This window comes from Meleagris gallopavo, chromosome 6 (genome assembly GCF_000146605.3).
Source record: "Meleagris gallopavo isolate NT-WF06-2002-E0010 breed Aviagen turkey brand Nicholas breeding stock chromosome 6, Turkey_5.1, whole genome shotgun sequence".
Lineage (NCBI taxonomy): Eukaryota > Metazoa > Chordata > Aves > Galliformes > Phasianidae > Meleagris > Meleagris gallopavo.
The window spans coordinates 6,500,831-6,517,303 of record NC_015016.2 but is presented as its reverse complement, the minus strand read 5'-3'; the positions used below and the strand labels follow the sequence as shown (position 1 = coordinate 6,517,303).

At 39.7% G+C, this 16,473-nt stretch overlaps 1 protein-coding gene and 1 long non-coding RNA gene across 10 annotated transcripts in view; one reads left to right on the top strand and one right to left on the bottom strand.

The window, feature by feature from the left end:
* Positions 1-16,473, top strand: part of KMT2C (lysine methyltransferase 2C) — a 140,565-nt gene that overhangs the window by 99,350 nt on the left and 24,742 nt on the right. For 7 of the 9 annotated variants that reach the window (XM_010712382.3, XM_010712383.3, XM_010712381.3 and 4 more), the window contains 12 exons: positions 1,209-1,313; positions 1,711-1,758; positions 2,957-3,094; positions 3,248-3,280; positions 3,364-3,483; positions 5,803-5,941; positions 6,177-6,391; positions 6,510-6,583; positions 9,140-9,322; positions 9,965-11,845; positions 12,773-13,098; positions 13,897-15,716. In XM_010712382.3, the coding sequence (XP_010710684.1) occupies positions 1,209-1,313; positions 1,711-1,758; positions 2,957-3,094; positions 3,248-3,280; positions 3,364-3,483; positions 5,803-5,941; positions 6,177-6,391; positions 6,510-6,583; positions 9,140-9,322; positions 9,965-11,845; positions 12,773-13,098; positions 13,897-15,716 (5,082 nt within the window). The remainder of the gene's footprint in view (positions 1-1,208; positions 1,314-1,710; positions 1,759-2,956; positions 3,095-3,247; positions 3,281-3,363; positions 3,484-5,802; positions 5,942-6,176; positions 6,392-6,509; positions 6,584-9,139; positions 9,323-9,964; positions 11,846-12,772; positions 13,099-13,896; positions 15,717-16,473) is intronic. The other 2 variants (XM_019616248.2, XM_010712380.3) reach the window with 2 other exon arrangements.
* Positions 8,248-10,574, bottom strand: LOC109368091. The gene is made up of 2 exons (XR_002115772.2): positions 10,486-10,574; positions 8,248-8,421 (listed from the first exon to the last, which is right to left on the bottom strand). It is a non-coding gene; the product is annotated as an uncharacterized LOC109368091 (long non-coding RNA).

Genomic DNA, 16,473 nt, shown 5'->3' with positions numbered 1-16,473 from the left:
CAGTTAAAAGACAGATGAAGTCAGTCCTTTGCCTGCCAGCCAAGTGAAGATATTAACTGTGTGTACTTGGTGTTAGATACCAGCCTGCGTGATGAAGTTGAACCAAACACAGCAGCCATGTGGAGAAGGAATTGCAGGTCCTGGTGAAGGAGAAGCTGGACATGAGCCAGCAGTGTATACTTCCAGCCTGGAAGGCCAACTGAGTTCTGGGCTGCACTAAAAAAGGGTTGGTCAGCAGGGACAGGGAGGTGATCGTCCTCCTCTACTCAGCTCTCTTGAGGCCCCATCTGGAGTACTGTGTCCAGGCCTGGGGACCCCAGTACAAGAAAGATGCTGAGCTCTTGGAGCAGGTCCAGAGGAGGGCACTAAGATGATCAGAGGGCAGGAGCACCTCTCCTATGAGGAAAGGTTGAGGGAACTGGGCTTGTTTAGCTTGAAGAAGAGAAGGCTCCAGGGAGACCTCATTGTGGCCTTCCAGTACTTGAAAGGAGTGTATGAACAGGAGAGGGAATGGCTGCTTACATGGATTGATAGTGATAGGACAAGGAGGAATGGTTTTAAATTGAGATGGGAGGTTTAGGTTGGATATTAGGAGGAAGTTTTTCACACAGAGGGTGGTGACGCACTGGAACAGGTTGTCCAAGGAGGTTGTGGATGCCCCATCCCTGGAGGCATTCAAGACCAGGCTGGATGTGGCTCTGGGCAGCCTGGTCTGGTGGTTGGTAATCCTGCACACAGCAGAGGGGGTGAAAGTAGATGAGCATTCTGGTCCTTTTCAACCCAGGCCATTCTATGATTCTATGATCTGCGTTCTGTTGCTGCTAGCTGTCTCCTTTACAAAACACTTTTTTTGGCCCTTTGCCTTCATAGGCTTTTGTATCTTAAATACTGAGTTCTCATTTGATCCTGTGGTGCTTTTTTTCCCTTAAGTCCATCCACTCTCCCTTCCACATGACTGATTCACATTATCGATTTTACTATACTCAGAAATACTGAAGAATTTAGGCTTCTGGACACGGCTGCAGTACAAACAAGTGAGACTTGTTTCTCACTTCAGAGCAACCTGCAGAGCATGGCACACTAGAAGGGCCCTTTTAACTTGCTAAATCTGTATTTGAATTTAGAGCTCAAGCTATCATTTATCACCAGAGTCACATTTAAACATGAAATTGCCACAATTGGTTGATTTTATTTTGTTTCTCTTACAGGGAGCACCGATGACCCCTTAGCTGATCTTTCTGAAGTCTTAAATACCGATGATGATATTCTTGGAATCCTTTCTGATGATTTGGTAAAGTCTGGAGATCATTCAGGTATGTAGGTTTATGAGGTCTCTCTGGTATTTGCTTTCTTTTTCTTCTCTACATTATAGACGTGGTTGTTTTATACCTATGGGTTATGCTCCAGGTTATTTCAGATACAGTTTTCATATTTTAAAAACACCTTGGTTTGAGATTATTTTGTTGGCCTCCACCAAAAAAAAAAACAAAACCAAACCTGAAAACAGAAAAGCCAACAAAAAAACCATACAGCCTCTTCAACATTTTGTTTTACCTGTCTCTTTGCTTTGCTGCTTAAGAGAGAATAAAAAGTAGCTGCTGTTGTCTGTCATACCTGCGTAGCTTTTTCAGCATGAAGCTTTTTCTTTACTTTTGTTTTGTTTTGTTTTCATGTTATAATCATCCATTTTATCTGGTTTGGGTCCTGTAGGTCTTGATTTATGCACTTTCCAGGTTGAGAACTCACCCTCCCCATTTGGTAAGAAACTAAACAATGGATGATCCATGGTTAGAAGTAGTCACCTTTCCTAGTGGTTTTAGCTGAAAGAACTGCATGTGTAGAAACTAGCATTCCTTTACTGTGTCACTAATTCATGCTTCTATTTTCCACTCTTTCTGTATTGTTTGAGTCTAATGTGACCTCTGCACGCTGCATTTAGTAAAGTACTGCATAAAATTTTGCTGCCAGTATTTGGAAACCTTCCTGAGGTTTTGTTTTTCATGATACAAAGCCATGTGTTTTCTTGCTGTCGCTGTATATTACTTACAGTAGTAGTGTATTGTTTTTATCGTAGTGGTATCTTTAGTAAATTACAAGCATTTTAACAATGTGAATATATTAAAGCATGAATAAAGTAGTCAGATTGATATCTTTTTTCCACTGGATATCTTTTTTTCTACTAGATGATGGTTCATCAGTTTATGTAATACACATTTTGACAAGAAGTAGAATGGCATGTTTCATTATTTAAAATTTATTTTTATTTGGTGTTTAACACAGAAATATATTTTAAATACTGAAGTGTATAGTTTTATTTTCAAAGATGTTTCTCTTTTGAGAGTTATATTGGCATGTAAAGGATGCTATGAAATTTATACAGGAAGTTATGTTTTGTCAGGATCAACAAATCACTAGTTGTAACATACAATATTCAGTAATTATTCTTGAAATGGAAACTACTGTGAGGAGTTTGACACTGAGCACACTTCAAGAACACTTCAGTAGATAATTTAATGTAATATATAAGAATGTTTGGGAGTGAAGCTGGAGGTACACAATAAAGCATATTGACTGCTAGCGTGATTGTTTTAGAATACTTATATTAATAAGTATTAATATAAGTAATAATTACAATGAAGTTTTTACTGAGAACTATATGCTTCAGAAGATGCTGTACCTGAACTCAGTTGTCTTATTTCAACAAAATTTTCCCATTCTTCCAGTTGCATTCCGTTCAATCAACATTCCTCAAACAATACAGTAAACTGGAAGTGTATAGCTGGGGGTATTTGTTTACTTTTCTCTAATGAATATTTTCTTTTCCTTTCCTTTCAAGTTTAAAGGAAGTCTCCATTTAGTTGATAGCTCACATCTAGGGAAAAGATGTTTTATGCCTTTTATTCTGTATCAGTAGATTTTGGTATTCATGTCTAACTTTATATTCTTTCCTCCTTAGCTGGATTGGATATTGGACCCATCTCTGATGATCCTTCTTCTCTGCCTCAGCCAAATGTCAACCCAACTTCACGGCCACTGAGTGAAGAACAATTGGATGGAATCCTCAGTCCAGAACTAGACAAAATGGTCACAGATGGTAATTTTTTGTTGTTCTTGATCTAGTCTTCTGGAAAACGTTTTCTGTTGTTGAATTCACATTGCTACCTACATATTGCTACCTTCTTGCTTGCAGAATTAATTTTATTGCATTGTTTTATGATTACTTATCCCATATTTTTAATTTGCACAGGTGCTATTCTTGGCAAATTGTACAAAATCCCAGGTATGTACTCTAAATCTGTGTTGTCTTCTACAAGATGCAGTTTATAAGCAATGCCAGCCAACTCATGCACAGTGTTTTTGCAGAGCTGGGAGGAAAAGATGTTGAAGATCTGTTCACAGCTGTTCTAAGTCCAGCAACCACACAGACAGCTCCTTTGCCACAGCCTCCACCTCCACCACAGCTTATGTCTTTGCACAGTCAGGGTATGTTCATTTGTTACTTCTAAAAACAGCAGCTTAGTCAGGAGAGTTGTGCATCTGTTAAATACTGACATGAAAGTAGGGCATGCCTTACTTCCTGCTATTCTTAACTCATGGCAGCTGATGTTGATAATTTATGGAATATTTTTCTAAAACTGCTTGGAAGGCAGCATGTGATTCATGTACAGGTAAATGTTGCTAATGTAAAGGGACAGTTATTTTAGATTTGTGTGATGTGTTGGAGCTTTTATTTAAGCTGGCACTTTCATATTCTTGAAATTGTCTGCAATAAAGCATGTGTTCTCTTCTGCATTTGCTCTTTCATTACCTTTGAGTACCTCCTCAAGGGTAATAAGAAAGTCTGTGTGACAGTGATTTGCTAATTCTTAATTTCGTTTAGGGAGTCTTAATTTTGCTTAAGAATTCAGTTTAGCATGCTAACTATTCCTATCCAAATAATAAAGAGGAGGCTAAGAAGTTTTGAAATGTATCATTTATCCTCTTTCTTACTATTAAGATTATTATGAATTGATAAAGCATATTGCTACTTTTATATTGAAAGCATGAGGCAGACTAATTTGACTTGTTGTTGTTACCAGTAGAGCAGGTTTTTAGTAGTATGTCTGAGCATAATTAGATGCTCTCTTTTCTCATCAGACATCACCATTAGTGGGTTTTCCTTGAGCTCAAGTAAAGAGTGCCCATTCTGCAATACTGGTACTACAAAAAGTGGTATGCAAATTGATTTCACCTGCAAATTAAGAAAAAATAAGAAGAAAAATGATTGGTTTCCTAGTTGGTTGTATTTCCATAAAAATTTCCACAAAAATTATTGGAAAGGAGACAGTTTAAAGCAAATAATGAGGTGATCTAAAGCAAAAGATAATGTAGGTATCAGTACCAATTTCCTAGTTGTTTGGCTACTTGGAGATAACTTCAGCATTTGAACTCTGTAGGATTGTTTAACGCTCTCCCTATGGCAATTGCCACAGTTACGAAGTTTCAGATTTATAACTTGTTCAGTTGCTGTGTAATGATCCACATGTTTCTATGAGATAAATGCTTCAGTAATGGGAAAGCTTGTGTCAAGTCTCAGCAATTTCAAATAAAATTAAGACTCTGTTCTCATCAAGACTTATCAGCATCCTGCATGAATTAGAGGCCTGGCTCCTCCTTGCTTGCCAGGTCTTCACAGTTACAGCATGCTATGATATAGCACATTCTCTTAAATGCTGTCTGATGAATTACTTTCATCCCAACTAAACTTTCCTGTGTAATTTATGTCACCTGTAAATAAGAAGATAATGACCTTCGGCCTGGGAGAATGTTTCACTGTTACTCTGTGAACATATTGATTTCTGAGTTGCTTTTGTGCTTTTAGGAAAATATTCAGAACACAGTTCTGATTGCATTTAAGTGACAGGGACTCACAGGTCAGTGTTAATTCTGTGTAGGAACATCTGCAAAGACCATCTGCTGGAATAAATCTGCTCATGCCACGTTTGCTTAATATTTTAATCAAATAAATAAAATATTCTGCCCTCATATCGCTAGGCTGGACATTTAATTACAGTGATGATGTTCGTTTGACTAGGTGTATCTTTTCATCAGTTACAAATTCCAGAGTTAATAGATAATGAAGCTTACTTTGGTATGCTGCTGTCTCAGAAGAGGAAGTGCTTAATTCAAGTGGTTAATCGTAACTCTGTAAAGACTGAAAGCAACTTGGTCCATGTGTGATGCTTGGCAGCAGCATGGATTTTTCTCTTCTTTGTTGCAGGCACTGTATCTGGGTATAACAACAAAAGTACAGACCGCTAGCCTTTAGGAGTATACATCAATATGAAGTGTGATATGACACTGCAGTGCAGGCTAGTGAATAGCTTTGGAAATCCCATTTTAAAAAAAGCCTTAATTTTTCAGACAGAAATAGATCTGTACAGGGATGTGATCTGGTAGAAAAGAACACAACCTTACAGCGAACCAATGTAAATTGATTTCAATACCTTTCCAAAACTGTAAGGTCAGTACTGGAATGGGCTGCCTAGGGAGGTGGTGAAGTCACTGACCCTGGAGGTGTTAAAGGAATGTTTAGAGGTTGTGTTAAGGGATATGGTTTAGTGAAAACTATTGGTGATGGGTGGACGGTTGGACTGGATGATCTTGTCGGTCCTTTCCTATCTTAGTGATTTAGTGATTCTACAGGACTTGAAAGCAATTAGTTTTTCATTAGATGAGACATGCCTTCTTCACTAAACATTTTGCCCTCTACTTTAAGAAGTATTCACACTTTAAAATAATAATTTAAAATTCTCATTCTAGGAGAGAGTGTGTTTCCAAGAGTGCCACTTATGAATGGTCTGATTGGCCCTAACCCTCATCTCCCTCATACAGCTCTGACTCCTGGAGGTGGCCTGGGCACTTTCTCTCCCATAACACAACAACCATATACTGATACCAGGTACGTTAAAATTGGAAGTCAAAAACAGCCACTGCTTAGCATTTATCACCTGGATGATATTAGTACTGTGATACTGTTAGTGTTTAACTAATTGGTTATTGAGAGCTACTATAAAAACTGTGTTCTTGCAGTCTGCTGGGTAATAAGATAGCAAGCAGAATAAGTACTGTGCTAATTGTTTTTATATATTGAGAGAAATCTATTTACAAAATAAAACTCCTTTTTGATTTGTCAGGGATAAGAATCCAGCGTACAATCCAATGGTAAGTGATCCAAACAGCTCATGGGCACCATCTGCTCCACCTTTGGAAGGTGAAGGTGATACAATGTCCAATGCTCAAAGAAGCACTCTTAAGTGGGAAAAAGAAGAAGCATTGGGTGAAATGGCGACAGTAGCACCTGTTCTCTATACAAATATTAACTTCCCTAATCTAAAGGAAGAATTCCCAGGTGAGTGAATTAGCAAAGTTAAATAGTATGTGGGAATTTATACATCTTTATTTGAAATAATATGAAATAAACTTATTAGTGCCTTTCATACTAACACTTTTTTTTTTTATTATTGCAGACTGGGCTACAAGAGTGAAGCAGATTGCTAAATTGTGGAGGAAAGCAAGCTCACAGGAGAGAGCTCCGTATGTGGTAAGAAAAATCACCTCCTTCATTTGCATGCTTTCAGCAAAAATGTATTTCATTTTTGGGATTTTCATTTGTTTTTTTAAATTAGTTTAGGGTTACTGGAAGTTCACTTACCTTTCAGCCTTGAAATAAACTACAGTAGTACTGTACAAGATAAAGGCGTTAAATGAGATGAGAATATTTGTTCTCACTGCCTCTTTGCTGCATTTGATTCATGCCTCAGGCCTTACATGCCCTTGTATCTTTCTGCATAGGACCTCACCAGTTTCTTCATAAGGATAATAAAAAATTATTATGTGACCTTCCTCTCTTTTATCTTCCTCTCTCATTATGTTTTCATTTTGGCCCCATTTGAGTTGCTGAAGTCGTTCACATGTTGAACTACCAATTCCAGAGGTAGCAGTGCTTCATATCTCTACTTGGCTCATTTTCTTTTATTCCTCTGCTCTTGCCTTACTGTTCCCCTTTCTTATGTCTGGAATGGAAACTCTTTTGATACCTTCCATGTTGTGGAGAGTACAAGCAACTCTGTTCTCACCAGAACCATTCACTTTCTTCACGTTTGGGCCAAGCAATCTCAGATACTTGAAGCAGCTGCCTGGAGTACATGAATGCTGATTCCTGATTCTGTAGAACTGCCACTGAATTGGTGACCCTTGTACTCTATTATAGACACCTGTTGTTAAAGCCTCTTTTCATCTAAACCTCAGAACCTGTATTAGTTTCATTGTTCTTGACCTAGAGAACTGTTGTTGGTGAATGTGCTTTCCTTTAATATGCTGTTAATCTTCATCCTGTCCTGGTTCTTTTCTTTCTTTCATCACAACAGCAACTGGATGATTGTTCTCATTTTCACTGTGTAAATTTCTGTGGATTTTGCAGGATTATTTTCAGACTTTTTCTTTCCCCAGGCCCAATGTTATTCCAACATGGTCTTGTTAATAAACAAATCTGATCCCCATGTATGTTTGTACGTTGATGGCGCACAGATTAGCAATACCAACATGATGTCTTCCAGTCCAAATTAAAAAACAAATAAAAATAAACTTGCTGACAACTTTTAGGGGATGAGTTATTACTCCAAAATCAGTGTGAGAAATGCATACCCAGACCAAGGGTCTTGGTCTTTCTGAAACCCTTGGAACAATCCTTCTCTGTCTGTATCATTTAGTTATTGTCTTTATTTTATTTTTTATTCAGACCTGTAACTTCAGCAACTTTGGACTTCTATATCATTTCATGTATTTAATCTTGAAAATCCCTTCCATATAGTATTTACAAGAAGCTATTGACATAAAAGGGTAGGCTTTTATCCAGGCATTTATCAATTTACTATTATTGCTATTACTGAATGCTCCTTCTTCATTGCTCTGGAAAAATACAGTCCTATTCTCCTAGTGGATACCCAAGAAATAGATGCAAAAATTATTTCCTCTCTATCTGCAGAATGGGAACACTCAGTTGCACAGACATGTGCATGAGTGTTTGCGTAGTAGAAAGTAGTTGTTTTCTCACAGATGTTACAGTTCATGCACTCTTACATTGCAGCTGTTTCTGGTGTACGTAGCATTGTGCACACAAGAAGCTGCTTGAGTGCCTTGAACTGAGGAACTTTCAGCTGAGAAGGAGTGAAAGCTACCTTAGAAATAAAACTAAGAAATGTGTGGTTACATTTTCACTGTAGGCTTTTTACTTTCCTTACTTGCATAATCTTAACACTTAGAGAGGAAATGACACGAATATTACTGCTGCACTGTTGCTCTCATCTGTGTTACTGCATCTCGTTTCTTGTTGGAGGGAAGAGTTTAAGCTTTTTCTACCAGACAGTCACCACTCGAAAACTGAGACAAAAAAAAAAAAAGGTAAAAAGGTAGAAAAGATAAGAGGATTTGATTCAGCAAAGGAGTCACATCCTAGATTGGCGGTAAAACAGACCCTTTGAAATTTCCATTAGATGTTTTAAAGTGTCAGGATAGCTGTGAAATGCCTCATTGAAGAGGAATTGCTGTTCTTTCATCCAATTTTTCCTGATGCACAAGCCCATATCCTATGTTTATACTACTGACTTAACAGAGATTGAGATCTATAGAGTCTGTTTAATGGAGTAGACTGTATTTTTCTTGTCATTGAAGTTCTTCACGTTATTGGTCTTTATTGATCCAAACATCATCTGCTGTACTCACATCTTCGGGTTTCAGACCACCACAGTGTGCAATTTGAAAAGTGTATTGGTGAGATTCATGCTTTTTTGGCACAGCGCAGTACCTGAACAGAGACTCATAGAAAACGTCTACTGCTGATAACTCCTTAGTTCTCTCTTTGTGTGTTAGTTTAAATGTAAGATTTCTAAAGATAATGAAGTATTTTCAGTTTGGAGTTTGTTGTAATAATAATAATGTAATAATAATAACGTAGTTTTCACAAGCATGTGTGTATTTAAAAAACAAAAAAAGTTGTACAACTAATTTCATTTTAGGTTTTGTAGGCATAACAGATGCTGTTTTCACACCTAGCAAAAGAAAATGAGACTAACCACATGTCCTTTTTCTCTTTTTTCAGCAAAAAGCCAGAGATAATAGAGCTGCTTTGCGCATCAATAAAGTACAGATGTCAAATGACTCCATGAAAAGGCAACAGCAACAGGATAGCATTGATCCCAGCTCACGTATTGACTCCGACCTCTTTAAAGATCCATTAAAACAGAGGGAATCAGAACATGAACAGGAGTGGAAATTTAGACAGGTGTGTTGCATTTAGGGCTTTTTGTCATTTTTCTTCCTGCTTTTATTGCATTGTTGGAATCTTGTTTTAATAAAATCAATTTCAATCTTTCTTTGTAGAAAGTATAAATTCAGGTGTTGTGGAAGAAAATTGGTGTTATCAGAAGGGAAGCTGCTTGTAAATGCTGGAAAATTTTGTTGGAAAGCTTTGACTCTTAAATCTTAACCTACTGTGGAAATAGGTTATTCTTCCTTCGTATGGCTAGCTGGTGCAGTGGTTTGTTTTTATATACCCTGTATAGCAGTAACCTTGTGCAGCTTGCTGCTTCTAGTTAGGCTGCTTGTCTCCTGGAACCCATTTACCTCCATCAGTGCTGCATCTGTTGGTACTCATCTTCGTAGTATAAGGTTGGAAAGCCGTGCTGCTCTTTAGGCAATCTGGGAAATTTTCTTCCCAGGCAATCAAGGTACTTGTCAAGATATTTGAACTTAACAAATAGCTATGCTCTCTGCTCTCTTGCATTTACAATTTACGGTTATTCATAATTGATCTTTAGTGTATTCAGAAGTTTTAATTCCTGATTCATTTTACTCATCAAAGATTTCGTTTATATATATATATATATATGTAAAGTATAACCTTTCCTTATGATTTTTAAACTAGCAAATGCGTCAAAAAAGTAAGCAGCAAGCCAAAATAGAAGCCACACAGAAGCTTGAACAAGTGAAAAATGAGCAGCAGCAACAGCAGCAGCAGCAGCAACAGCAGCAGTTTGGTTCACAACAGCTTCTGAGCCAGTCTGGCTCAGACACACCCAGCAGTGGGATCCAGAGCCCCCTAACACCTCAGGCTGGCAGTGGCAGCATGTCTCCTGCACAGCAAACATTCCATAAGGATCTATTTGCAAAGCAGCAGCTACCTGCTACACCTACTTCAGCATCATCAGATGATGTGTTCCTCAAACCACAAGCACCACCCCCTACTCCAACCCGAATCCCGGTACATGATTCACTGTCTCAGTCTCAGACTCCTCAAACATCATCACAACAGATGTTTTCTCCAGGTTCCACAAACACAAGACCACCTTCCCCAATGGATCCATATGCTAAAATGGTAGGAACACCTAGACCAGCACCTAGTAATCAGAACTTTGTTAGAAGAGGTAGTATTGCACCGTTGGATACCTGTGCACCACAGTCATCTATATCCAGGCCTGTTCAGGTAACTGAACCATCAGGAAGCAGGCCTTCACCAGTCAGGGATTCATGTTCTTCATCTCCAAGTAGCAGCGATCCCTATGCAAAGCCACCAGACACACCCAGGCCTGTTATGACCTCAGATCAGTTCTCCAAACCATTGGGGGTCCCAAGATCACCTATGGTTATGGATCAGTCAGGGAAAGTTCCTTTAGCAGCTGGAAGCAGTGATCCGTTCACTAAGCCAGCTCCTAGAACTGATACATTTCAGAGACAGAGAGTAACTTCTGCCGATGCATATGCGCGGCCACCATTGACTCCTACTCCTACCCCTGTTGATGGGAGCCCTGGTCACTTTAAAACTCCCATGCGCCCACCTCAGTCCCCACAGGATCCCTATGCATCAATGCCAGCTACACCAAGGCGCGTTGCTGTTGATCCATATGAAAGGCCTGCACTGACACCAAGGCCAGTGGATAACTTTTCCCATAATCAGTCTAACGATCCGTACAGCCAGCCTCCTCTTACTCCCCATCCAGCAATAAAGGAATCTTTTGCCCATCCACCCCGGATCGTGCGGCAACAGAGTGAGTCTTTCCCTCAGTCTGGACCCATTTCAAGGCCAGCTTCTCAGGACCCTTATTCCCAGCCTCCAGGTACTCCTCGGCCAGTTGCTGATCCTTATGCCCAACCTCCAGGAACTCCTCGGCCTGCCACAGTTGATCCGTATATGCAGCAACCGCCCACACCAAGACCTGCACAGCCAGCAGATTTGTTTGTTCAGTCCCCAACAAATCAGAGACATTCTGATCCATACGCTCAACCTCCTGGAACACCAAGGCCAGTTCTGAACGATCCTTATTCTCAGCAACCAGCAACTCCAAGACCAGGAATACCGGAGAGTTTTAACAGATCTGCGATGACAAGACCAGGTCTAATACCAAATAGAGATCCTTTCCTCCAGACATCACAGAACAGGTTGCAGGGCACTTTTGTCAGGCCGTCAGACCCGTGTTCTCAAACTCCCAGATCAGCAGGACCTGCAATAACAGATTCATTTAACCATGGTCCTTCTGCTCCAGCTCGTGATCTTTATGATCAAGCACCGATGACTCCAAGACCTCAGCCAGAATCTTTTGGAACTGGTCAACTAGCCCACGATGCTGCTGAACAGTCACGGCCTGGAGCTGAGGGCAACTTCAGTGTATCTGCAAATTCTCCAATGAGTTCTCAAGGACAGCAGTTCCCCAAAGTTTCACAAGGTCCTGGCCCAGCACCCACTACAGGAGTAACGGATACACAGAATACCATGAATATGTCTCAGGCAGACACTGAGAAATTACGACAGGTGAGACTAATACTTAATATTAACAGCTTCCAACTTTCAGAAGTAGTATTTCCCCCATTTTTGTTAAATATTTGAAGGGTTGGCTTTTTTGACATTAAACACAGGTGTGTAATGTAGAATTCTCTGTTCACTTTTTATGTTCATTCGGTTCTCTGGATAATGCATATGTGAAATATAAAAACACTGGTAATTTTTAAGAAGTTTGGACAAATCCAAAAAAGAAGCGAAGCCATTGCCGAAGCCATTGAAGATTTTATCTACAATATGAGAATGCAACACCTTGAAAGGACAATTAATTCTATATAGGCAATTAATCCTATAATAGAGGAGTTGTAGAACTGATCGTCAGTGACTTGTTCACAGATTGAGGAGGGTGTGGGCAGTCATCTTAGATTAGACATCAAACTTCTCAGATGGCTAGCAAACATGCTGAGGTTATTTCTGCTGTTGGTCACTGCTCTTCTGCAGGAACTGTTGCTCCAGGCTTTTATCAATGAATGTTTGGCAAGCAGCTCTTACTGAGACATAGAATTACATTCAACTTGTGGGAGGCTGCTTGGTCTTCTGTTTGGAAGGGGCAACAGGAAATAGATATAGCAGAAAAAATTGCCAATATTTCTCACACAAAGTTAGAGTAAATTCTATAGTAAATAAAGTAATATAAAGAATTTGTTGCTTCTCTGTTAGTTGGCAAAGTAGCTTCACACTAATTACAAGAGATATGGAGATAAAAATTGTGTTACCATCGTCTCGCGCTGTGCAATCCCAGTCCTAAATTCTGCTATGATTATGGCAGTATTATGTTTCCCTGTAATGACTGAAGAATTTCTTTCATCCAAAAAGCTTAAAGCAGCAGACTATAACACTTCAAAGTACGTCATCTGCAAAGTCCAGCACAATGATTTTTGGTTTTTTTTTTTTTATCAGCGACAGAAATTACGTGAAATTATTCTACAACAACAGCAGCAGAAGAAGAATGCAGTTCGTCAGGAAAAAACCTTACAGGATCCAGCAGCTCCTCCCCATGCAACTCCTCTCCAGCACTGGCAGCAAGACAACTTAAATCAGATTTTTAACCGGCCTCCTCCTCCGTATCCTGGGAATATTAGATCCTCTGTTGTGCCTCCAGGTGGGCCAAGGTTCACGGTGTACTCAAAGGATCAACGTGGGCCATTTCCTGGTGATGGACAGTTCAGTAGACCCCAATTTCCAGGAGATATGAGCGCCATGGGGATGAGGCCTCATGGTCTTAGGTAAGGTCTTCAGACTTGTACAACCAAGCTATTAAAGTGGTAGTTCTAAATCTACAGAAATCATTGGATACAGGGCTTGGGTTTTTTGGAGATGAAAAATCGTCTGAATGGTCTGCAGTAGCTGGTGATTTTACTGAGGTTATGTATAATAAGCTTTAAGTATCTGTAACATTAGGATGTGCATTTGCACTACTCTGCACTGTATTTTATGGGGAATTTATCATAAATTAAAAAAGGAGAAACTGCAGTGCTTGTGGAAATCACAATGAATGATACTGTCACCCATTGTTGTAGGGCAACTTTTCAAAAAAGAAGGGTCTGCTTTCTCAGTAATAGATAAATGTAATATTTCTGCTTGCCTTTCTAATGAATATATAATTCAATATTGACTTTTGTCTGTGCCGTTCTTACAATGAATACTAATATTGACATATATTATAGTCTTGGGAATAAATATTTTCAATATTTTGAATTTATTTCAGTATATCTGCACATTATTTTTTAAGCATACTGCATTGAATTAATATGTAGTTCATTTGCTCAGATCTTAATATCACAGAGTTTTCTATCCATTACGACTGGAATTTAAAATAGGTTGTTTATTAAACATAATTAAAGCAATTATTTTATTGTAGTCATAAAGCTCATTTAAATATAAGCATAATCAGCAAAATATTTATTTAAATATTTTAATGAATGTATCGTGTAAAGCATTTTGGTGAATAGTTCTGCAGTCAAGTATGACAGGTTATGCTGTCCTGAAAAAAGAGGTAATTTATCTTTTATACTTTATTTTAGATTTGGGTTTCCAGGAGGTGGCCATGGTCCACCATCAGGCCAGGAACGTTTTCTCAGTCCTCAGCAGGCAATGCAACGTGCTGGAGTTCCACCACAATTGAGAAGATCTCTGTCTATTGATATGCCTCGGCCAGTGAGCAATCCACAAATAAACAGTGCATCGGGGATCTCTCAGCATTGTCTTCCACAGGGAATTCAGGTTCAGCAGCACAATATTTTGGGTCAGGCATTTATCGAGTTGCGTCACAGGGCTCCTGATGGGAGGCCAAGGCTGCCTTTTAATCCTTCTGCACCAAACATAATGGATCCAGCAGTGCAGCATCAGCGACACGCAGGGTTTATACCCAGGCAGGAATTTCCAGGCCCAAGACAGGCAGAACCACTGAGACATAATTCTCAAGGTATGCCTAACCAGTTGCAGATGTCTGCAGGATTGGAGCATATGTCACAACCCCAGCAGGATCAAATCAACCCTGACAACCCATCCGCACTTGTAATACGTTCTCTAAACAATCCAGCAGTAGCTGATGCTTTCCCAGGACCATCTTTGCCTACATCTGCACCGAGTGATGAATCAGCAAATATGCAGATTCCCAACCAGTCAAGTGATGGTCTGGAAGAAAAGCTTGATCCTGATGATCCAGCTGTGAAGGATTTGGATGTGAAAGACCTTGATGGGGTTGAAGTCAAAGATTTGGATGATGAAGATCTCGAAAATTTGAATCTAGACACAGAGGATGGAAAAGGAGATGAGCTGGATACTTTAGATAACTTGGAAACGAATGATCCTCACCTTGATGATCTTCTGAGATCTGGGGAATTTGATATAATTGCATACACAGACCCAGACCTTGATGTGGGGGATAAGAAAGGAATGTTTAATGAAGAACTAGATCTTAGTGTCCCCATTGATGTCAAGCTGGATATCCAGGGCAAGACAGAAGAAACAAAAGAGGAGCAAGGGGATAGAACTGTTGCTCATCCTGAGACCCTGTCTTCGCCAAAGAAATCTACTACAGAAAATGAAATTAAAACAGAAATACTTTCCCCAAACACTCATGAGGAAAAGAAGAACAAAAATGAAAGAAATGATGGAAATGCAGAATCAACAAGTACTCAACAGGCTACTGAAACAGAGTTAAAAGATGGAGAAAAGGCTCCTGTGCAGCCCGCTAACCTAGAATTCCCTGACAAAACTACTGCTGTTTCCAGTCAAGAAACAACTGTGCCTAGTCCAGACACTCAGGGATCTGCTCCAGTGCCTGTTCAAGGAGCAGTAAGTTCCTGCAGTATTTCTGGGTCCACACCAGTCCTCTCAAGTTTGCTAGCTAATGAAAGCTCAGATAACGCCGAGGCGAGGACGCTAGCATCTCCCTCACAGTCTTTGCCAACGTCTCAACTGAACCATGCATCGGGTATTCCTCAAACACTGCTGACACCTGGTGGGCAGATCCTGGAAAACACTTTAAATTCCAATTTGACCATGGTTCCACGAATAAACCATAATTTTTCTCAAGGGTCACCAAACCCAGGATTTATTCAGGGTCAGTCGGCTAATCATAACTTTGGGACAGGACAGGCATCTAATCAAACTGTGGCTGTAACAAGCCGTCCTGGCCCGAGTGGCATATCCGGTCCCCAACAGATAATGCTCCCTCAGCCATTAGCTCAGCAACAAAATCGAGAGAGACCATTACTGCTAGAGGAACAGCCACTTCTTCTGCAGGATCTGTTGGATCAGGAAAGGCAGGAGCAGCAGCAGCAGCGGCAGATGCAAGCCATGATTCGCCAACGTTCAGAGCCATTTTTCCCTAATATTGGTATGTGGTGATCTGTCTGTGTTCTGCTCAGTTATGTAAAAAGTCAGAATTAAATAGTTAAACATTTTATAGTGCTGAATGAAGCGGGTGGATATTTGGAGTGTGAAGATGGCATAACAGAAAAACAACCCGAGTGGGAGGTATAATGGAAGTCTGGAAAATGAAAATGTAGGTGAAGTGCTGAACCTTTGCGGAGCTCATATTGAGTTTACCAGGATCAGGGTAACACCGTGCTAATGCTAATTTATCCATCACCAGCTCTTATAACTTCCTGTGTGATATGGAGTAAGTGTGCCCTTTGTAAACAATTAGATGGTGAAATGCAATAGCTGACCTTTTGATATCCAGTATCCCAATTTTCTGCTCGTGGTTTTTTTACTGCTTTTTTTTTTTTTTCAGTATTCAGGTTGTCTCAAAGAGATCACTGAATGTAGTCAAGCCACCCTAGATGGCTTCCAAAGGTCCCTTCCAACCTCAAGAGTTCTGTATTCCCTTGTGAGGACTGTCAGTCAGTCCTGTTTGTCCAGCTCTCCTGGGCCAACTAACAGGAGAGTTGGCAGGAGAGAGCATGGTTTACATGCTTATGGATCTTTTCAGATGCTGAATGTAGCATATGCCACGTGCTTTTCTCCCTGTAGTCCTACCAATAATAACAGTGGTTTGTTAGATTGTGGTGTGTGTCAGTTTTGCCCATTGAACTGAGGAACAACTGCTCTTCATGATTCTTTAAACTATAAATAGAATTTATTAATCTCTT